Genomic DNA, 23,362 nt, shown 5'->3' on the forward strand with positions numbered 1-23,362 from the left:
GGCCCTTGGGAAGGAGAGAGAGCCTGCTTGGTTTCTGATAATAATATTCTGTGCAAGTTTTTGACATTTAGAAGAAAAAAGTCTTTAGAAATTTCCAAAAATAATACAATTTTTTTTACTTTTGTTTTGTTTTGTTTACTCCTTGTGTAGAAGCGGTCTTTTGGTCTTGAGAGCTCCTACTGCACTAGGTACCTTCTCTGATGTGTTTATAACCTTGACCTGGGATTTCTAAGCATCTAGATCACAGTGCCTAAAAGAGAGGTCCAAATGTCAGAAAAGCTATAGAAACTAGATTCCTTTACAGCGTGTAATTTGGCACCCCAAATCACTACTGACTCTTGAAAACTCTGGCTTTGATTAATACTTGTTCTATGAAAGTACCTTCTTTATTTTCTGACCTATCCATGTCATGTCATCGGTACTGGCTGAACACAAACTGGTGACGTTTCCATCTTCTTCTGTCATCTCTACATTGGAAGATCTAAGTGATGCTTCCTGAAATTAAGGATATAAATATCCATCTCAGGTACTTAGAGAATGAATGACAGAAATTAAATAAAAAATGGACTCACATTAGAAGAAACACCATCAAATTCCAGAGTGTTACAACATTTTTATTCCCTAACCAGTCCCCAGATTTGATCCTGCAGACCCCTGCAAAGCCTTTTGACTCAAACAGGCTGACTGTGCTAATCTCTGTAATCACTGCTTTTCTTGATTTCAACAGAAAAATATATGACTAGTCATACACATCATATAGCAGTAACATCACACTGGGAATGACACACAACTTTACACAAGGAGAAAGTGACTTTCACAGTGTTTTCTGTGGCTGAAGAAACCAAGTGAAATCAAAGATATGAATGTCATCTTCCCATAACTATTCAATTTCTTTGATAATAATATTCTGCAAATTAATAATTAAATATATTCAGCCCATCTTCAGGGTATTCTGTTTTTAGAAAAGGATCAGAGTTTGTTTTGAGGACAGATTTTATAATGTGTGATTTTAGGATAATGATAAAACTTTTTTTCCCCATAAAAATAAAGAAATCACCTCTTCTGGAAGTGATGCCGATGTGGATTCTGGGTCAAACTGCCATTCTGTCATAGATTTTAAAACAACATTTTCATTTGAAGTAGACTTGTTCAGTATAGCAAAAAGAGATTGCCAGTGAGAAGCAGCTTCCTTAACTTCAGTTTTCTTTATCTTCCTAGTAAATAGAAATTTTTTGTGTTATGAAAAAGGACAATGTATTAAATATACTTTATAACACAATATTAAGTTGCTTTAAAATGCCTATTCAATATTTTAAAATATGATTGAATTTTGTTTGAATTCTAGAATTGCATAATTAAGTGAAATTTCCACAGAATTAGAAATTCTGAAAGATGAATTATCCAGATTAGAAATATTGCTCTGGTAGAGTTATCTTCAATCTATGCATCTACCTGAATGGTTCTCTATAGCCACAGTTGAATTCCCATTAAAGCTGTGATGTCTCCTCGTTGCTGAGTTAAAATAGTATCTCATGAGATTACATTCCTTACTTCCACAGAGCCCCTTCCAGATAGTTTATTTGAGAGTGATAAGAATCTCACTATGGGTAATATTTATCAGAAGATGCTCCTATATCTTGTATTGCAACCATACCCAAAGTACAAGACTCTTCATGAGCTAGGGAGACCACCACTAAAGATGAAAGGACTGATTTTATTTCTATCCAATTCTTCTCTTTACTTTGAGAATAATAAAAAGGAAGTCTAGAATCACAAGCAGATGCAAAAATTAGTCTGTCAGGATGCAAGAAATTATACCATCAATACTGGTCTGCCACTTTATACATACTTCCATTTCAGACACACCAGGGCACCATCATTTTTGCCATTAATGAGGATGAATTTGCCATCCAGTGAAAATACCATGGATCTGATTCCCCCTCCTTGATACGAGTGACAGTGCTTTTGAGCAAATATATCCTAGAAAAGTCATAGAAGCAGTATCAGCAAATACATTTTTCTAATGTCTGTAAATTCTGCTTCTTCATTTTAGATAAAAGTCAATCCAAGATGTCAATACAAAGTACATAAAAGACTAGGAATTACGAGTTTAAAATTTTTTACTACAGATGGGGAAAGTTTGTAGTATATTGATTTTGCAGGAGATAAAGAAGAGTAGTAAAATTATCCACCCTAAGATTTACTGGAGAAGAAAGTAAGTAGTTTGTATGATCATATATATATTCATTATAAAAATAGTTGTACTGTATAATGCTATGTCAGTTCATGTTCAACATAAATTTTTCTAAACCACCTTACATTCAAGTGAAGAAAAGCTTACAGTGGAAGAATGTAGCTTCACACCTCTTTCTCATGTAAACTAAACAAAGCCTGTGCCTGGATGCCTCCCTACCATAGTAAAAGTATGATAGATGAACAAAACGCCATCCTTTGCTGCTGACGCCAGCCACCGGCTGTTGGGTGATAAACGGAGGAAACCTGATCCAAACTGCTTGCTAGGAGTCCTCTTTTCTGATAAAAATACTGATGGATCTTCCAACATATTCTACCAAACAAACACAATATTAGCAGCAGTTCAGATGATAGAAATATCTATGCCATTTCGAGACTAATGAGAGCTTTGTGGGTTATCCCATGAGTTGCAATGTAAAATGTTGTTGGATTACTGAGCTCAAGAAGCAGTATTATTGCTACTCAGCATGTTTGGGCCTGGAGTTTCTTGCCTCAAAAAGTACAGGACTTGTCAAGGAGGAACGCTCACCTTTGGAATTCACTGTCTTGCTTGACCTAGCTCTTAAACTGAGGGAGACCAATGAGCTGCAGAGAGCTCCTGTTCATCAGCAGGTAATGACAGTGGGTTCCAGAAGCCCCCAGTACTTCATTGTGAATCAGGTCTGGGCTGGATTTACAGTTGTGTCTTAAGAGTCATGGGCTCACATTGGCTCAGTTTCTTCAGTAGGTGGATATTCAAGTTACTCAGCAGACTGTACAAAAGCACCAATACAGAAGCTACATGGGAAGTACCTGCAAGCTGTATGAGTTTTAAGAATGAATATTTGGCTTTCTCTGTAACAGAACAAGGAGACTGATTTTGCAACATTTCTGAGCAAGTGATAGGACACTAAAAGTTGGTGTATATGGATGAAGTAGGTATTTTTAGTGTAGAGAGGATTTCTTCCTTTTATATTCACTTCATCTACAGCCTTTGTTCGCTAGTAATTCACCACCACCCAAAATAAAGCAGCTTCAGAGAATTACCTCTTCAGAGAGATGGTATTTACAGATGAAAGGTGCACAGGCACAGTAGCCATACACAATGTTATCCTTCAATCTGACTGCTGAGCTCAAGGGGTAATCCAGATCATACTGCTCCTTTTTAATGGCATTAGCATTAAGCATTCCTTGTTCATCAACATACTTATCATTATCTAAGACTGAAAAAAGAAACAGGGGGGAAGAGGCATCACTACCACTAATGCAGGTGCTTCACCTATCGAGTAATTAGGAAAACCCATCTCAGCAAGGAGTGAGCATGATGTGAGTTTTCAAGGAGGATAGTGGGAATTAAGATACTTAACTTTAACTCTGTGGGTTGTGCTGATGTAGCACATTGCAGTGAAGAAGAAAGATGGTTCTAGCAGCTCTAAAGAAGTACTAGAAACAGTTTAACCACAGTGATGTAACAATCTGTATACACTAATTTACCCTCCTTCTTGGGTATTACATAAGCAGTGCTAACTAGTTTGCATGAAGTTCATGTCATCACTGACTTCATCTAGACTTGTTTAGGCATCTCTGCCATGAAGTTCCACACAGTACATACTGGGTGACATTGGTTAAAACACTTAAGTTCACATCTTCAAAAGGGCCTTTTATTCTTTTTGGTTCCTTAATTTGAGCTTTAAAGAGACACATGAAATTAAGACTGATACAGTAACTGTAGATCTTCAGCAAGAGGGAAAATCAAGCTCCATATTATATGTCTAAAAATAGGTACAAAAAGAAGCCCAACATTAGTGAATATTTAAAGAATATACTCACTGAAAACTACTTTTAAAAAGTTTATAAATTGTAAGGCGTTTTAAAAATTAAATGTAAATAACTAGAAAATCTGATACTAGGCTTACTAACAGTTTGACAGAATTTTTTGTCCACAAAAAGGCTTAGTAAATTAATTGCATATAATGTGAGCAAAATGATACAAAAATATAAATGATGTTAGTAATGAACATAGGCTGCCTTTTGTTGTAATGTGATAGATAGAAGACATCACTGAAACCTCAAACTATGTTGATTTGGCAACTCTTAGGTGGAAGAGACGTAAAACAGGAAGTGCATGCCGGGATACAAGTTAATATTTCTTTAAATACAGTGGAATTTTTCCTTGGTGTTTTTATATAGAAAACCTATAAAAAAGACAGAGAATCATTATTGTTTGAGTTATATCAACCTTTAAATTCTTTCTAATGAGCTGTTATATACCTATAATAATTCTTTGAAGAGATTGGTGAGATTGATTCTACTCTGAACACCTGATATGGTAGTCTGTATACAGGTGATGCCCAGCTCAAGGCCTCTTTGTGGCTGGCTTTGGATATTGCCCACACAGTAGTAATAATATCACCAATAACGACAACCAGTAGTAGTGAAGCGGTGGCTTTGTGATTCTGCAAGTGAATTACTTCTTCCTTCCTCAGCTTTCTCTCAAAGTATCAGTCTTTCTGCTAAAATGATTCAGCTGACTATAAGTCTATAGACTGCTGTATGAGAAATGGTGTCCTCAGAGAATGTACAGATGAGATGAAGAGATTGTTAGTATTTTGTGTTAAAGCAGGGCAATAATATGTTCTTGCCTTAGAAAAATATCACATAGTATATATTTCAATTCTTACCCGTTGTGAGTGCTGAAGATAGACAAAAAATTTCCAGTCTTGCTCTCTGGATCTCTGCCACATTAAGGAGTACCATCACTTCAACTAAGTCATTCCTGAAGTCAGAAACTACAGAAAGATCCAGCACTTCATCGGCCAGCACTGAAGCAGGTAGGGAACACCAGTGTAAATTGTTACTGAAGCATGGTAACATCATTTTTACTAAGATATGATGTGAAACAAAAGGACATCCCTGTTCAGAATCCATGTCAGCTCAACCACACAGTTCTGAACTTGCATTAAAATGTCAGACAAGCCACAACCTGGTTTCAGAAACCTGCATGCACACAACCTTAGCTTGAGGCAACAGGTACTGAAAATGCTAAGCACCAGTGTTATTATTACATTAAACATTCAAATCTGAGTTTACATCCAGCTTGATTGTAGCAATTTTGAGGCTGTCTGCTGATAACTACCAGATAAAGCATAGAAAAGCCCTCCTTTAAGAAGCCAGTCAGACAATGAGAACATGATCAGGCAAATGCTGAAAATTATCTAAGGACATGTAATTCTACATTTGTCAAACCAATTAAAATGATAAAATAATTTACATTTATAAATAAAATTATGATGCAGATTTATATGTGCAGATGTGATCTGTAAGTATAACGTTACTGGAATTGAGAGACTGTATAAACAAATTTACAAATTTCAGAAGAATCTTTTTGTGAGTTAAAATTTTATCATTTTTTATTCTTCAGTATCAACCAGCAAAGCTGACAATTCCAGCAGTGCCCATGTTAAAAATGTCTGGGACAGACATTTGTAATAGGAGATTGCAGTCAGCTATCATGACCTACAGTTCTTTACTCTAAATTCTCATACGGCGAGCCACAAAGGTCTTAAGTTCTTTGCCAGCACTATTACTTTTGAGCTGGAGCTGTGGTTGGTCAGTATATCCATTCTCTTCCCTGTGATTTATACATGTCCTCGGAGAAAAGTAATACTGGTGCATTTGCTAACTCAGACTACAGAGAAAAAACAAAGATTGGCCAGGATAAAATATGCTTAGGAAACAGGTGGGAAAAATATGTTTAGTCCTCAATTAAAAAAAAAAAAAAGGTAGAATGAGGAGTGGCTTAGTCTGACCAGCAAGTATACTTAAAATATATCAAATAGTGAAAATACAATGTAGTTAATGTTGTTACGTATATTACCTATGTATCCAAGAACTTGGAACAATTTTGAAGGCCGGGCATCTAGAATAAATATATGTCCTTCTGTAGCTCTAGCGATAAGGAACTGGCCACTCTGATCATAACTAGGTAAAATACAAATCCAAGTAGAAAACAGTTCAATACAGTCAATAAAAAGCATCAAAGAATTCCACTCTCATAACTCTGCTGACATCACTGAGGGCACAAACACAACTGAAATTTCAGCTTCTAGGTTTACAGGGTTAGGGCCTGATATAAAGCCCAGTACTATGAGTGCAATTTCTAATTGAGTGAGTGGTCAATCTAAAGCTAATGAGGCTCCCTAGCAGTCTAGTTAACAACTTCATTAAATCTTTATCTGAAATTCACTTTAAAAAAAAACCTAGTATACAAATCTTGATATTATTTTGAATAGACATGTCTTTTTATTGATTTGACTTTGAATAAGTTGCTTTCTGTATCTGTTTTTAATGTTTTATCTTAGGTAACTGTGAAAAGAGATCACATCTGAGTCTCCAAATAACAGGCAGATTTATAATAAAGTTTAATAGTTCAAAATCAATTTTATTTTTTAAAATGTAGAAGAAAAATAATCTCAGATTTTGCAATAATTGAAAAAAAAAAAAAGCGCCTTTTAGATCACTAAAGCTAATTACAAGAGGACTAGTAAATTCGGAAACTGTAAGCAAATGAATAATGGTAATAAAAATCCACCATATAAGAAGGTATGACCAAAAGGGTTAAACTTAACTTCACAAAACCTCATGTTTTTATTCAGTGAGAAATAACCCTCTAAATTCAGATATGTGGAACTGTACATAATTACTGCATACAGTGATCCATCAGAAGGGATCTTACACATCAGTATCTTCAGTGCTCAATTAAACCTTCTTAAAATACAGCTTACTATATTTCTCTCATATAAATCCTGCTACTACTCCTCTTATAAGCAATTCAGAATATGTTGGAAAAAAAATGAAGATGTTAAAATATTTTTCTTTGTTATTTTTAGAATAAAATCTTTGAGCTTTTTGTCCAGCTAACAGCATTACTCAAGCAACAAATTGACAATATTCTTGCCCTTGTTACTACATACTTACTGCAAAGATAGCACTGGAAATTTGGAGAGAAAAGTTCTGTGAACAACCCGTGGAGCTTCAACTTTGGTAACATCAAGGAAATAGATTTGACCTCTTTTGGTTCCTACAGCAACACTGTTGGAGGAGGGACAGCAAGCCATAGCAGTTGCCTAGTTGAGAAGTAAAAGATACTTAACAATTCCATATCCTTTTATATATCATGCTATGTGTTAGTATGCAATTTCTTTTACTATTTAAAAATCTCCAAAATTTGGAGAAGAAACCCCAAGTGGTTTATCTAAAAACCATTTTTTTTCAACAAAGAAAGGATTTTAGAGACATTGTAGGAATTTTACCTATGCTCTGTATCTACATATCAAAAGTAATTCTGCACTCTTCAGAAAAAAAAACCAAACACATTATATCCACTATCCAGATTTTAAGTGAAAGAAATTCCACCTAAATAAAACAGTGAGTACTGTTATGTGTACAGCTGTTATAGAACTACTTCCTACTATATCAGTTTTCTGGGTCTGAATACATCTTAAATCAGAACAAAGCATTAACAGTTTGAAATACTCTTAAAACCTGTTTATCAGATCAGTCAGGGCATTTAATTTTTATACACTTGAAACTTTTCTTTCTGTTCTGATACATTAAAAAGAAAATTTTAATAAAGTAATATAAATAAAATTTAGATTGTTGTTTACAAATATGTGCTTAAAGACACATCACTAGGACACTAGGTTGAAATGTTTCCTCTGCTTTATGGCCAAGTTAAATACATAATTAGTTCAAGGAAACATTCTCAAAAATGAAATTTTAAAAATCATGGGTTGTTCAAAGACACTAGTGACCTCTCCTCAGCACTGGTTGATCCAAGTCTGTGGAATATTTTGCTATGAATTGAAAAATATTAAAGAAAATTTTAAGTATCAGTCACTATATAAGTTCTTGATTACATGTACCTCAATATCAAGGTTTAGCTTGCTGAGGCAAGTTCCATCTTCCAGGAGCCAAACCTGTACTTCACCTGAAGTTGTTACAGACTGTTGAACAGAGAAAAACGTAGTCAAAGAAGGTAAAACAACCAATTAGTCTGGAATTGACTGGTGATCTCCTATAGAATATAAATTCAACTAATGTTTGAGCATAGCAGATCAAGGGTTACTAGTTTTGCTTGGAATTATCTTGCTTTTCCTTTAAGTCCAGTTACTGCAAGGTACACCTGACTAATGAAAACATTTAATATTTTTTGTGAATTGCTGCAACTACAGGAATGGTCTTTAAGCAGAATGAGACAATCTAGGGCAAAACATGTAAGCCTGATCAATATTAGCACTCTCACCATTCAATCAGCAATAGGAAAACCTGCTTAAAATTTATTTGCATAGGAAAGGGCTTAAGGAGATGTCTTGTTTTCTCACATGAAAAATGATACATATCATAATGGTGCTTGAGTTCTTATATCCAGGCAATTTTGTAATTCCACGGTAGAGCATGGCTAGAGATCAATCAATCCTCACATTACTTAATTCAGAGTCAGGTAAAATGTACTGTTCTCATGCTAATGACAAATAAACAGATTCAGCAAACCTAATTGATTAAGACCCTAGGGTTCCTAGGCTGGCTACTTGAAAAATTCATGGTCTGGAGATGAATCAGACTTGCTGGCTAAAATATATGTCTTCCAGTTGTCAAAGAGATGGGAGGAAAGCAAGGAATTTCTCAGAATGGACAGATCATGAGTAAGGCTGCCTTTGTCTCTGAACCCAGGACAGAGGCATCTCTCAGGCTGTTCCAGTTTGCGCTAAAGGCTGAAAAGATCAGTAGGAAAGTCTTGTTCCAACATCTATTTTCTGAACTGAATACACATTTTGCTCAGCTATGCTGCTGAACAATAGTGAGACACACAAATCAACAGCAGAACCAATATGACATTTTAGCAATCTATGAATTGTCTGCCCTGTCTTCTAGGGCAAGTTCTGACCCTTTTATAGGCCATACCTGAATTAATGCCATTTACTTCCTTAATGAGACATTACACAACTGTAACAAATATCAGAACAGTCCCAGTCTCTTCAAGGCTTTTTATTTTGTGTCTTAGCAACGTACTGGTTACCTGAAAAGTGCCACTATTATATATAAGAAAGAATACTATTTCTTACTACACAGTACTTGTTCCCTGGAGTAAGAAAATCAGCTGCCAGAAAACAACTGCTGCATGTGTCCAAGAGTTTGACAGTTTCTCCACTGTGGGCAGGTTTGTAAGTATAGACTGTCCCCTGACAAATAAAGAGAAATAATCCATCACTGGGCTATGAAACTTTTCATTGAAAGTTTTTAAAGACTTCAACAAAAAATACCCATCTTTCTGAGCTTCTCTTCAAAGTTTTGTATTTGACTCTAAACTGAGGTCAAAAGTGTCCTGTAGAATTCAGCTGAATTTACTAGATTATATTAATTTACACTAGCTGAAGATTAGGTTAGTTCATTTTAGAGTGATTCAGCTAGTCATATTTTCAGTAAGTTTTGTTTCTCAAAATTGCTTTAATAAAATAATTTGAAACAACCCTATTTCATGTTACTCGAGGCATCAACAAATATTCTAAAACAACATAAAAGATAAATCATACATCTTAAGCTTTAAGAGTTGTTTTTATCTAAAGAAGCCAAAGTCTCTTAGAAACAATAACTAACGTTGACAAAAATTTTAGAATTTCTCTACTCATTTTACAAAAGGAGGATAAAATCAGAGAGTGTGACCAAAGTTACCATTGCACTGCTCTCGTGAACACAGAACCTCCTGACTCTCTCACACACATGCTACATTTTAAGAGCTTTAAAAATGTCAATTTAAGTTATTATAGGTCTGGAAAAACAGATGGAATTTGAGAATTTTGGATTCTTGTGTAAGATTTCTGGACATCAGGCTGGTCAAAGAAGGATCTTGAGCTGGATTGCCAGACAAATTCAGGTACACATACAGAACAACTCTACTGGATAGTCACAGTAGGTCTGATGTACCCAAGCTACACTTTGCTTACTGTGCAGGTACACATCAAACCTAGAGCTCATGCTCAGTAGGTCCCATGTGACCTGGACACACCACAGACCCTGAACATGTACTCCACTGTACACACACAAGTATTTCTGTTGGGAAATCTCAGCATTAGGTACTTTATAATACACCATCTGTAGGAGACAATTGTTCTCTGCTTCATTAAAAGTCTTTCCAATCTTTCAATAAAAACACAAGATAGATTAAGTTCACTTTTGATATAATTTGTTGACTTGTGTGATTACATTACAGACATTTCATACTAATAGTATCAGAAAACATACAGAATCCAAGGAGTATCCCATTATGTTATGCTGTTATCTCGAATGCTATACCTGGTCAGTGACAAGCAGAAGTATGGTGTAATCAGGAGAGAATATGAGGCTGGATATGGGTTGTAAGATATCAGCGCAGATTTTAATCTCATACTGCAGACCTTTGATGTGATAAAAGAATAAAATGCCCTCCTGTGCAAAAAAGTACAAATCCGCATGAGGTCTAGGTCACTCTGGCAAACTGAATTGCAAGAACTTCTGAAAATCTCTAAAGTAACAGTGTTTTACTGTATCCCATCACTAATGGTCGCATTTGCTTTTAGTATGTTTAAATTCAGAGGGCTCTTACCCTGGGCAATAAATCTGTTGAAAAATGAAGGTGTTCTTTAATACAAGTCTTAATAACAGGCCATGTTTGATAACAACAGACTCTCATCAGTTAATACTGAAGATTTGACAGTATAAGAATTTGTCCTACTCTTAAGCAGCAATGTACAATGGCATTGTCAGTTTGGGTTAAATACTGAGTTAGATTTTGAACAAAACAATTTGGAATTCTCTTGGCCATTTTCTTTCCTTTCCTATGTTTTGTCCATCCTTCTTTTCTGCTCCTCTAGAATATTCTTTGTCTTTTGCTAAAAATAGCATTGTCCTTTTTTGTTGCTTCTTTGACCACAAAAATGGAATCTCTTCCCACCCTGCTCCCTTCTGATTTCTTGTCTCAACTCTTAACAAAGAAAATATATACAACAGGGAGGACCTTTACAGTTCTGCAGCTCTCCACTTTCTTCTAACTCCTGTCTTTGCAGTGAACTCTGCAAATATACTCCATCTGAATGTTCTTTGATTTTCATACAATAAGAGTAAGTTAAAAGCATAAAGGATGCCTTACACTTCCAGCTGCGTACAGTCCCTCCTTACAAAATGCCATGGCAAATAAAACTGGTTTTTGCAGATTCTTTGTCTTGCCACCTGAGAGCACAAAACCAACATATCAAATTTAATTTATTGTAACAATGTGTCTCAACTTCGATCTGGGGTGATTTACTATTTGTGAGTAAAAGGTTCCTTGGGCTATATATTCTTTGGACTTTTTGCTGTGATAAGGAAGGAGAAGGTTGGTATACATAATCTGAAGTGACAGTACTACTGTGGTCTGATGAACTAGAAATTGAGAAATCATTTGATTTTGTAAAGGCTGATAAATAGCCACATCAGAGTCTGTCAGTAACAGAATAACTGAGTCATTTAGGTTGGAAGGGACCCTAGAAGTCCTCTGATCTATCTTCCTGCTCAGCACAGCGCCAACTTCAAACTCAGAACCAACATCAAAGTTAAATCATGTTGTCCAGAGTCATATTCAGCAGAGGTCTGAATATACCCAAGAATGGAAATCCCATACCTTCTCCAGGCAACTTGTCCCAGTGTCTGACTATCTACACTGTGAAAGGTTTTTTTTTTCTAATATCTACCCAGAATTTCTGTTGGTGCAAATCATGTCCTTTGCCTGTCTGGTTCCATCTTCTCTGTAGCCTTTATTTAGGTAGCTGAAGCAATAGCAAAATCCCCCATTTTCTTTTCTCCAGGCTGAACAAACACAGTTCTGTTCTCTTAACCCATCTTTGTACATCATGTACTTAGACTTCGCAATAATCTTTGTGGCCCTGTGCTGAATGTCATCCTTTATGTGTCTTTTTTGCACTGTGGAGCCCAAAACAAAGTGTTTGAAACAAACCCCTAAATCCTACCTCAACTAAATTACAAGTGATGTCAATTCTGAAAAAACCTACTAAAGCTAAGCAGTAGGGAACCTATTCTAGCATCACTTATTCCAACTTAAATTAGAATGAACAGAAAATGTTTTATTGCCACTGTTCCACCTCAGGCTATTCATTTGGCTGTCTGTTAGCACAAAAGCTATTAATCATTTGTCATGTAAACATATAAAAGATTGCCATCAATGTGTCTTACAGAGGCCCATGTGAACTGAGTTTTTCTAACCAGTGGCTTCCAGCTGTACTCACATATTATTACTACTCAATATCACTGTGCTGCCTAAAAATCTATTAGTTTGATTTGAACATGGAAATACCTTTTCTTTTCTGTACTTCTCTACGAGCATATGACACAATGTCCGACAGTTTGCACATGTATTCTGCACAAAAGAAAACAATTTTATAACATCAATTTTATTTGTATGTCAATATTGCAATAAAAGTCAGTTGTATTCCAGTCTATTGAATGAAAGGCCAGGTTCACTATACTGAATCAAAATGCATTCTTCCCTAATATACACCATTTCTGTCATTTATGCAGCTGAACAGGCACAATCTTTCTGTGATTCAGCTTACAGTTGTAAAAGAGAGATAGTAATACTTGACATAGAGAATAAATGCAGATTTATCTATCTTCTAGTGCTAAATTCTGGTATTGTTACTTCTAACCATTATTTTCTATTTGATGTATATATGAAGGAAATGCAGTCAGTCTGAAAAAAATGCCCAAGTGAAATGTTGTGGCTGCTTATGATTCTGTTCGCAATGCTATAACAGGAATTTATCAATGTGCTTAAAGTTGGACATGCACTTAAGCATTCTGCTAAATAGATACAGATTGCAGTATGTTTTAAATTAAGCAAAAGCTTCAGTACAAAATATTACACAGTTTTAGAACATCCCTCAAAGAAGAATATACAGGTCAAGGAAAAAAGCCCAAATGGCAAATATTCTTTTTGCCTTATACTGAACTGACAAAAACATTTCTGGTCACACCTCAGCTTTTTATCTGTTGATGATTTCCAACTCCTGATTTGGTAAAATCTTAATCTCTGCTTAAAAGCAGAGAAATAATGCTGGTTTGTTGGGTTTTTTAAGAGCAGTCTCTGTTTCTGTGTTATCTATTGGAACTGAACAGAGTTGCAGTACTTTGGGAAAGTCAGGGATACTTGCTGCAGCTTAAAAAATAATGCATTACATGGCAAAAGAAGAAAACAAAATTATCATCAGCCTGTCTATTAACAGTGATTCAGTGGTTATTAGAGAAACAGTTCTATGCTGGTCTACAACAGAATATTACACAGTTCTAGTGCTAGGGAGAAGCATGTTCCAGTACTCTTAGACCTGACAACCAGTAAACTTCATGTGCACATTAGGACTGACACCATCCATCCCTGCAAAGGATAACAGAGTGCAGGTTGCCATTGTCAGAACACTTTATGCTGGCTGTGTCTCACTGTTGTCCTTTCTGGGAGCCCTCAGGACAGGCACAGAAGGGTAGCATGTGACAGGTAGCACAGGAGAGACCTCAGGATTCACAGAAAAAAGAAGGCATGGAATGGGCTGCTGTTGCCAGAAAACTTTAGTCAGTCACTACCTTGCCAAAGATCCCCATGAAAAAAGACAGGTAGGAACACAGATAGGGCAGACAAATTGCCTTGGCATGTTGCAATCAAAGGTCTTCCCATTCTAGAATAAATTAAAAGCAGATTTCTTTGTTTGAAGCCAAAGACATCTTCTGTTCATTCTCTGTGCTTCATACTTTCTGCAATAAAGCCTGATAGTCTTTACAGCCTTGTTGTCATTAGAAAATAGTTTATGTAAGAGATGACCTTAAGGAATTCTATTAAGCAACATTACATTCAATTCCGTTTTGTTGTTTGAAGACTCATCATGAGACTTCAAAGATGTGTTTTAACATTATCTAACATACCAAATGAGAACAATCCGATATTTCATGCAAAATAAAATAAATTATTGGTATTTAACTAATAGTAAAAAGACTGCGTATAGCTTGTACATTGATAGTTTAATGTTAATCTAGTAAGGCTGGTTAATAAGATCTGGGCTCCTGAAAATATTGTTCACTTTATTCGTTTTGATGTATTTAGAGCTTTTTGTCTTTTTTTTGCCAAATTAAAATGAAAGCCAATTATTGGGTGCTAAAAAACCCACACAGAAGTTCAAAAGACATTCCCAAATGTTTATCATACTAATGAAAGAAATATGGTTCTATGGTATAGCTTTATAATTTCTTCAAGTATACAACAGGAGAATGGAAGAAAGCAAAAAAAGCTTTCACCTATCCACTTTCTTCCCTACTGGAATAAAATACACAACGCAGCTTTTTTTTACCAGGTAGAGGTTTTTGTTGAAGAACAGAAGCACTGCATCTTTCAGCATCAATTGCCAAAACATATCCTTCTTTACAGCCCATGTAAACTTCTGAGGTTGCAGTCCAGCAGTGGGCAGTGGGATGCACTGAAGGCTTCAGGTAATCTCTAGGCTTCAGCACAAAATTAAACAAGTTCAATCAACAATTGACAGACATCTGTACAAGAAGTTACATACATTTTAAGGCAAAAAAAGATCATCTGATCATTTGTATAACATCAGCCTTATTTTATTCAGTCATCCCTTCACTGAGGTTAGGAACTCAACAAACGAGAACATTTTCCAGAAAAGTCTATGTCTGGAGATAGTGGTAAAGAACTCACCTCTCTCTCACTAGAAGCTTGTTTAAATTATGAACTACATTTTCATTGAAAAAATATATATTCTAAAAATTTGAATTTATCTGGATTTATTTTCCAGCACTTCATCTGTTACAGCTTTGTCCTCTAGCTTGGAAATCCCTCCAGCATCTTCCCTACCCTTGCAAAGATACTGACGCACCATAACCAAGTCATCTCCTAATTTTTTAATTATAAAATTATGAAAAAATTCAACACATTAAGCCCCTAGTTTTTTAACATCAGAATAGCACTGGAAGCCCAAATTAAAATGGTTACCCACTATGACCTCACACCCTGACAAATGTTTTTCAAACTGCTTTTCAGAATAGTCTCCCACTTTGTAGACATAACCTGCACATGTGGTCTTGCATTCTTGGCAGTACTATTCACTTTGTTTGAATAGTTTATCTTATCATATAATCCAAATAGTTCTGTAAAATAGCTCTGTCAACCTTTGTGTCATCTGCAAATTAGTTCTAGAAATATTCCTGTCACAGACTTCCCATGTGCCTTGAATTTTATTTCACTAAAACAAATCTCATAAATCCATCATCCATAAAACAGGAAGAACAGACCTTCTCCACCAAACATCATTAAAGATAGTAACCTGTTCAGATACAACAGTAACTGGGGTCATACAAATACCATGACAGAAAGAACCAGATTGAAGAGAATTTGGGTAGGGGCACAGACGAACAAACCAAAAGAAAACCTTAGGAGAACACTTAAAAGAGAAGATTCAAAGAACCATGCATGTGAGCAGAAGTGTTGAGGAACACTAGACAACATGATGGATGAGAAAAAGAAGAGTCTATAATTCTGCAAAACACCTGCTGTCTCACTAAAGGTTCTATAAAAAGACGAAACATGGATGGACTTGTGATGAAAACATAGGACAGGGATTCATAAGTACCTAGATTTCAAGGACTTGCTATATGATTCTGGGTTAGTAACATACTCTCTATTTATGCTTAAAAAGCATTTTTAATTTCTCAGGGGAAAAATGCTACAGAAATAAAGTATATTAATATTTACTTTATAGATCAAATAGGACTAACAGTAATAAACCTATAACAAACAGGGCTTTACATCACCCAGAGAAACATTTCATATAGGCGTTTTCACTGATTTTATGAGGTTTGAACATCACAAATCTTTGGGAAAGTTGTAACTAAACTACTGTGAATGAGAAGCTTCCTGCGTAAAGAAACTTCTGTAATTTTCCTTTGGACCTGCTGTCACAACTGTGTTTACACACAAACTAGATAAAATATGCTAATCATAGGATGAGATTATGTAAATCCCAAACCAGGTTGCTTCTTGAACTGTGCATTGGTACAGTGGTGCATAATAATAATAATGCTGCTATCTTTTTATGAACTTCTCTCCCTTTTGAGTAGCACCTTTTCAGGGAAAAAAAAAAAAAATCCATGATGGATCCTTGTCATGAAAAGTTTTCTAAATAGACAATGGAATCAAATTGGTACTGGGGACGAAGTGGAGTCAAGTGGGATTCTCATGATAAAGCATATTCAGAAAATTCGGGTCCCAAATGTAAGAAATTTTGAAACAAAACTAAATCGATCTAGTGCAAGAAAGAAAAGGATTGAAAGGTGTAGGATATTCCAATTACTTTCACTCTGCTGCCCCATTGTGGTTACACTTTGGTACATACCCAGCTTCAGTATCTTGTAGAGTATGGAACCCTAACACATTTCAAAGCAGCAGACAAGTGCATTGGCAGTGTGCTCGATTTTCTTACTTGCCTCTCACACATTCCTTAGGAGTGGGCTACAGCTTCCAAGTACCATGGACTACAGGTTGAGGACAATTCCTTTAAATAATAGTCTAAATAATTGTTTCTCCACTTTGGTTACATCAATGTGAAAAACTGTGGGATACATTGGCCTGTCAGCCTTGCACAGCCTCTGAAAAGCAGCTAGGCTTTGATGAGAAACAGGCTTTGGGAGAAAGATAAGAAACTGCTGAGTTGTTCCAAGGTGACAGGGAGAAACAATGGACAGCTGCAACACTGAACTGTAGAAAAGTACTGAACTGTGAGAAGTTACTGCTGCATGAACAGCGTGTGAACAAGAAGTTGGTTGGTCTCCACAGCACATGTTAGAGAGGTCTTATGCTGATAGAAGAAAAGGTTGATAACTCTCTAATTGCTGATTTGCTAATTATGAAGTAAGAACTTTGGTGAGAGCATAAGTATGTACTATTAGAAAAATAAATGGCTTTGCTGGGTATCTCAGAGTTGTGCAAGTCCAATATCCTCCCTTCACAAAAAAACATTGATCTTGACTGACTCAGATTTAGTGATAAAGAACAAAAATCTTTCCATCAAATTCTGCAGAGACAGGAAGGGCTTCATCAGTCCATGATACTATTCTCACTGAGAATTCAACTGACTGCACCTCGTTAACCACCACAGGAGAAGCAGGTTGTCTCTTACTAATTGAAAAAAGCATTGTTGATAGTAGAGAGGAAAATAAATCCAAGGTATATACAAATGTCTAGGCACAGATTTTATGCCAGAGTCAGACAACTGCTCATAGACATTTGTAATGCTATACAAGTCATCAGTGAGAGTAACCACTGATACATCTGCCGCAGCAGCCTATTAATTTATAAAAACAGTGAAGAAAACCTCTATTTTGGACAGCCTGGTCCATTACAACAACTGTAGTCTGAACATATCTGGGTATCTGAGGAACACAGCAAGTTCAACCATTTCAATCTCTCTCAAAGTTGCTGCATCATATCTTCCCTGCTATATCCTTGCTGTATCATACCTTCTCCATCAAGTATATTCTGATCAACACAAGCATTGCCAAAACCATAAGTTCCATGTTGTGGTGCTGGAAGGGAGTGTTTAACCTGACAAGACATATGCATGCGATTCCCCCCAGTGTGGAGGGTTACAAGATCTACTAGGGGCTCAGGTTTTCTGCTAGGTTAGAGATGGAGCATATGTACATTGGCATGCGTGGAGGGGAGAATTAGTGCTGTAAGGCACAAAAAATGCAAGTCCTGCAAAAAATTACTCAGCTATCATAGTCTGGAGTGAGGTGAAAACATGCTAGAAATTGATACAGTGCCTCCCAGTGCTAAACTGTGTGTAGCACCTCACAATTTAGTACACAGGAAACAACATATCACCACCACAACAAAAGCAACAACAGCTTGTATTTCTGCATAAAAGTCATTTCTACATAACCTGATCTTCATTACCTTGTCAATATTCACAACAAAAATACACCTATCTAGGAAATTTGGACAGTAAATAACTATCAAAGTATTTACCATGTAATTTGAAAGAAAATTAAATCTTCATCAAAGACTAGTAGAACAATTACTCTTACTCCAGGAATATTTCAATGTATAAGGAGAACACAATCACCCTGAAGGTGCTAAAAAGGTTTTTCTGAAGGCAGCTGGGAATGCAAAGACCCTATACTGGTATCTAGTATGGTTTAAGTGGAAAAGTTAATGGTGCGGTTCCACAAGTTCAAGCAGAAGAACCTACCATTCCTGAATGAAAGAGCATCCATTCAAGGACAAATTCTATTAAACCTCACAGAGGTAATATGGCAGTTGTTTTTTCCCCCAATACCTCTTGTAATTCACATTACAGGCTAAAAAACAAAGTGTTTTTTGCAGTTCATCACCTGCACATAATATAAAAGGCAGTAAGGTAGAAGGAAAAGGCAATGCCCCTGATAGCATATATTATCTTAATTTTTACTGTTCTAAGTGATATGAAATATAAGCAGTTCATGTGTAATCAGAACTAGTAGAGGATGTTTGTTTGTGGTTATTGATTGTCCTGGAACCCAAGGGCATCAACAGTTAAACACCTCTGTGAATTTGAAGGTATGAAGGAGGATGAGGTAATTCCCTATTTTTATTCTGCTTTATAAGAAAAGTTTATGGCAGAAACCTGTGGTATAGTAATCTGGTAATATATAACTCACACTTGTCCATTGAAAAGGTGTAGTATAATGCCAGTATCATTTTATGCATGGTACTTTTGGTGCCTCATCTATATCACAAGCCACCAAATAGAAATTGATGGTCTTAATCTTAGAAGAGAATCTCAGATTTGCAAGTTAAAAGTTTTCACACTGGCATATGCTTCTAGTTGGTAGTCAGGTGAAAGTAAATTTCAATCAAAATAAGAACACTTATGAAGCTCCTCAAAAGAGACATCTCAAGGGAGGCTAATGAGTAAATGATGAAATACAAGTGAGACAAATGGGCAGGTCCAACACGGATAGTGGTATGGGAATGCATTTCAGAAGCAGGGTTTGCTGGCTGGAATAAAGCCTTCAGTGTTTCCATAGCTTGAGACATTTGCAGAGTCGAAAAGAAAACAAATCCCAAAGGAAGGATACCTGAGGGTTACTATCAGTTTAGTACTGGAATAGTTTTCAAATGTTTCAGCAGGTCATATTAGCTTGGGAATGTTTAAATGCTGACGTGCTATACTCCTTCTGGGGTACGGATTGGTACCTCCACTGCACAGATATATATCACTAGGCTAGGACCTGTGTCAGAAATCTCTACATCGTACTGCACTGTGCAGTAGCAGCATGCCTTCTAAGTCTCCTGTCAAAATGCATTTCAAAAATATTGTTGAGACAACAGATCTATTTACTGGGTTGTACCTGTTTAACTTCTTTTATTAATTTATTAACACCTACTTACATAAAAAGTATAATGACTTGGAATAGTAAAAAGGAAACAAATCAGTAATTACCATGAATGTTTCTGCTTCATCTCCTACCAGTCCAGCAATGGCCGAAACAGGCAAATCAGGGCCATGGTATGGATCTTCACTATGTGACACTGGGAAAAATAAATCCTTATGAGGATTCACAGTCCCTTGTCCATCAGGGAGTTTCACAGGGCTGTGAAAGAGCAAGAGACACTGTCTGAGAAGAAATATGCTGATACAAAACCAAGAAGCATGTTCTCAAAACTTTGAGACACCAACTCAGTTAATGGGCTTTACTTCTACAAGAGTAATGGAGGATTGTTGTAGACAGCCATTCTACATGGCACATGTCATTTCACTGAAAAATAACAGTAATTCTACTACAAAAGAGGAATGTTCCTAACTGGCAGAAACAGATTGTCATGTTCTAGTTCCATACCTTTTCCTGTTGCCTTGTATAAACAACTATTCTATGCTACTGTTTCCTTATTAACCAGGATTAATAACCTAACACCTAACTTGCATATAGTGTGAGGATTCCTGCTTAATGTTTATTTGGAGACAGATTAACGATTATGAAAGATTATTAGTAGTATTTGTCTGTTGCACTCTGGTAATCAGTGTATAAGTGGCTGTTACAATGCAGGAGTTGTGGATTTTATAGTTCACAAACTATGTTGATATATGACTTGGAAAAAAATTATGTAGAATAAACAATTCTCAGTTCAACCTCTACTGAATGGAATGAAAAGTGAGGCAAAAGGAGTATATATGTATTTTCACATGTGTACTGTATAATGAAAAAAGGCAAAAAACCCTTTCAGTGTTCTTTTCAGGTCACAAATTAAAGCCTTGTCTATGCATTCACTAGTATAACTGTGTTGGTGGCAATATGTTGGTTATATTAATAGTTGATGAGATGAAACACACTTAAGAATTGTAGGATAGCTGCCACTGAAACAGTATAGGTGTTGCAGTGTTATACTCCAACTTGAATAATATAATACTTTTATACCGGCCTCAAAAAAACATTGTAGTATAAATAAATTATAAGTTTGTTGTGCTCCATGAATTGCATTACAGAGCCACCCCGACTGGACCTGTAAATTAACCACACAATCTGGAAATCAGCTGAAAATGATACTGGTTTTGCTACAATTTGTGATTACGGCAACATATTGTTTAACTACGCTTACTAGGAAGCAACTCGATTCAAATTTGGTGGTTCCATAGCTGCAAAAGCCACTTGCAGGAAAGCAGTCCAGGTACTACTTTACTTCAGTCATGCAGCACTTGATAGAGACTGCCAAAGCAGCTGATTAGTATTAGCTTCATGATGTGGATAATCTGGACATGTGAGTACTAAGAAATGAAATCATAAATTCAATTCACTTGGTTGACTAGATAGATTCAGACTTGTCACTGTTGAGACGGACACGACAAACACCGAATTGTGCAAAAATGGCTACGTTATTGTTCTAACAAGCTTTTTTATAACTTTATTAAGAGTATGTGTCCATATGTGATTGGTTTAATTAGAGACTTAACAGTTCATGACTGGATAACCTCTTCTCTGTTGCAACCTCGATAACTTTCCTTTCCTTGCAGTCAGGCAGTTCCAGTCTGGTAGTTCCTTACTCTTGTTTACTCAGCTCTTCTCAGGACTTTCAAGCCTCTTAAAGGTACATGGTTATCTGCTCAAAGTCAATATCAAACTTACATTCTGATCCCTCGGACCAGCCAAGGTTTCCCATACAGACTGGCTGTGATTTAGCAATTCCAGATGGCAATTGCTAGGTGAACTAAATTGGATTAAATTATTTGCAAACAGATGTAGGTTGCTAGTCTTAGTTGTTAAAATATACTTCTAGATTTTTCTATTAACCTGAAGGGTGTTTCACTTACTTTTGCTTAAGGTGATGCTCATCATTATTCCTTTCAATATGCCAGATAGTAACGGCACTCTCAGTAACAAAACACAGTTGTTGCCAATTCATAGGGTTAAAACTTAAAGAGGTCACTGTTACCCCTGGCTGAGACTCACTGCACAGGAGGATATTTTCTTGCCAGTTCCTTCATTAAGGAGAGCAAAAGAAAATCAAATCCATTAAATAAGTCAAAAGCATTCAAGCTGAAGATCTGGATGTGATTATGACTGACATTCAAGAACAAATTTGGAAAACAAATACTTTGTCACTAACAAAAAAATTTCTGCTGTCAAACAAGTTAGGTCCTCTTAAAAATGAAAAGGAGGTGGTTAATTAGCCACACATAAAATTATTACTGCTACAAAAAGAATGAATAGTAAAATAATTTTGGAAACTGACATTTTAGAGCCATTATCATGTACTTCCTTTGGTGAAAAGACCAACAGTCAGGAGACATGGATTTTTTTCACCAGTTCCATCAGTGACTTCTTGGATGGGCCCAAACAACTAACTCCGATCCATAAAATCATGATTACAGTGCTTGCAGTTGGAGGGTATTATAACAGCCAACCCATGATTATCTATGGATGAATTACTTAGGTAATACAATAATTGTGCTGAGAATGCAGACAAACTGGCTGCATTAACTATCTTAAGCATAGGGCAGAATTTGTGTGGGGCTGTTATGTATAGCTGACACAAGCCTGGGAATCTGCTTTCCACTGACTTTTCTTTTGTCCAGTGTAAGCTATTTTATGTTCTCACCATCTGATTTGCATATTTCTCCATTATCCAGATTAATTCTTTACTGCATTTTTATTTTTAAGTGCTGTCGAAGAACTGATTAACATCATTTGACGAAAATGGTTTAAAATGTTTCTTAATTTCTTGGACAATATATCTGACAATCTAAATGACATTTATAGCTTTAGTATTTGTTATTGCTGCTGAGAGGAAAAAAACATAAAATGCATACACTGCTGTAAATGGATTTAGTATAATCCTGTTGTTCTGGGCTGTAATGAATTCACTCACAGAAAGAGATCAGGATGCAAGACAATGGTTAGTATTGATAGCATATGCAAAAAATGAGAAGTATTCACACATACACAGTAACTTTCATTAAAATTACAGAAAGCTATAAGCTGCAATTCTGACTTTAAAAGATATCAGTGTTGCTTTCTCTCTAAAGATCTGTCAGCATGTTCTCATCTCATACCTAACAGATAGTGCCAACACTCCTTTATAGTAGATAATTTATTAAGATCTGAAACTATATGGTACATATATCTGAAGAAGAATCTGGCATCAAGCCTTTCTTTTGAACAGAGAAGAATGAAGATCTAGGGATAAAATATCTCAGATGAAAGACAGCTTTTAGTTATCCATAAGTTTTCTGTATTTTGAGACTGACATAACTTTCAAAACATCTCTGATTCCAAACTATCTGCTTAAAATACAGGAACTCTGCAATCATCATATTGTAATGACACATTGAGCATGCTAAACATTGAGATTTCTTGCATTTGTACACATACATTTTTACAACGAATGCACAAATAATCCAATTGCAAAAATAAAGGTCTTGATTTCACAGTAAATTCACACACTTCTGTTCAAGTTACTATAAATTCTAAGTTTAATATTGTAAGGTAATTCTATTTTATTACTACATTC

General features: G+C 35.9%; 1 protein-coding gene across 9 annotated transcripts in view; it reads right to left on the reverse strand.

Annotated features, from left to right (window-relative positions):
* The window catches only part of CFAP43 (cilia and flagella associated protein 43), a 50,714-nt gene that overhangs the window by 21,221 nt on the left and 6,131 nt on the right, over positions 1 to 23,362 (reverse strand). For 4 of the 9 annotated variants that reach the window (XM_026851124.1, XM_026851123.1, XM_026851128.1 and 1 more), the window contains 16 exons: positions 21,663 to 21,830; positions 19,800 to 19,950; positions 14,655 to 14,805; positions 12,617 to 12,679; positions 11,417 to 11,496; positions 10,585 to 10,716; positions 9,357 to 9,473; positions 8,157 to 8,237; positions 7,210 to 7,358; positions 6,110 to 6,213; positions 4,914 to 5,054; positions 3,280 to 3,449; positions 2,414 to 2,566; positions 1,850 to 1,980; positions 1,058 to 1,214; positions 382 to 495 (listed from right to left, as the gene is read on the reverse strand). In XM_026851124.1, coding sequence (XP_026706925.1) covers positions 382 to 495; positions 1,058 to 1,214; positions 1,850 to 1,980; positions 2,414 to 2,566; positions 3,280 to 3,449; positions 4,914 to 5,054; positions 6,110 to 6,213; positions 7,210 to 7,358; positions 8,157 to 8,237; positions 9,357 to 9,473; positions 10,585 to 10,716; positions 11,417 to 11,496; positions 12,617 to 12,679; positions 14,655 to 14,805; positions 19,800 to 19,950; positions 21,663 to 21,830 — 2,062 coding nt within the window. Of the gene's footprint in view, positions 1 to 381; positions 496 to 1,057; positions 1,215 to 1,849; positions 1,981 to 2,413; positions 2,567 to 3,279; positions 3,450 to 4,913; positions 5,055 to 6,109; positions 6,214 to 7,209; positions 7,359 to 8,156; positions 8,238 to 9,356; positions 9,474 to 10,584; positions 10,717 to 11,416; positions 11,497 to 12,616; positions 12,680 to 14,654; positions 14,806 to 19,799; positions 19,951 to 21,662; positions 21,831 to 23,362 lie in introns of those variants that run through there. The other 5 variants (XM_026851127.1, XM_026851125.1, XM_026851126.1 and 2 more) reach the window with 5 other exon arrangements.

This window comes from Athene cunicularia (genome assembly GCF_003259725.1).
Source record: "Athene cunicularia isolate RWA chromosome 6 unlocalized genomic scaffold, athCun1 chr6_part1, whole genome shotgun sequence".
Classification (NCBI taxonomy): Eukaryota; Metazoa; Chordata; class Aves; order Strigiformes; family Strigidae; genus Athene; species Athene cunicularia.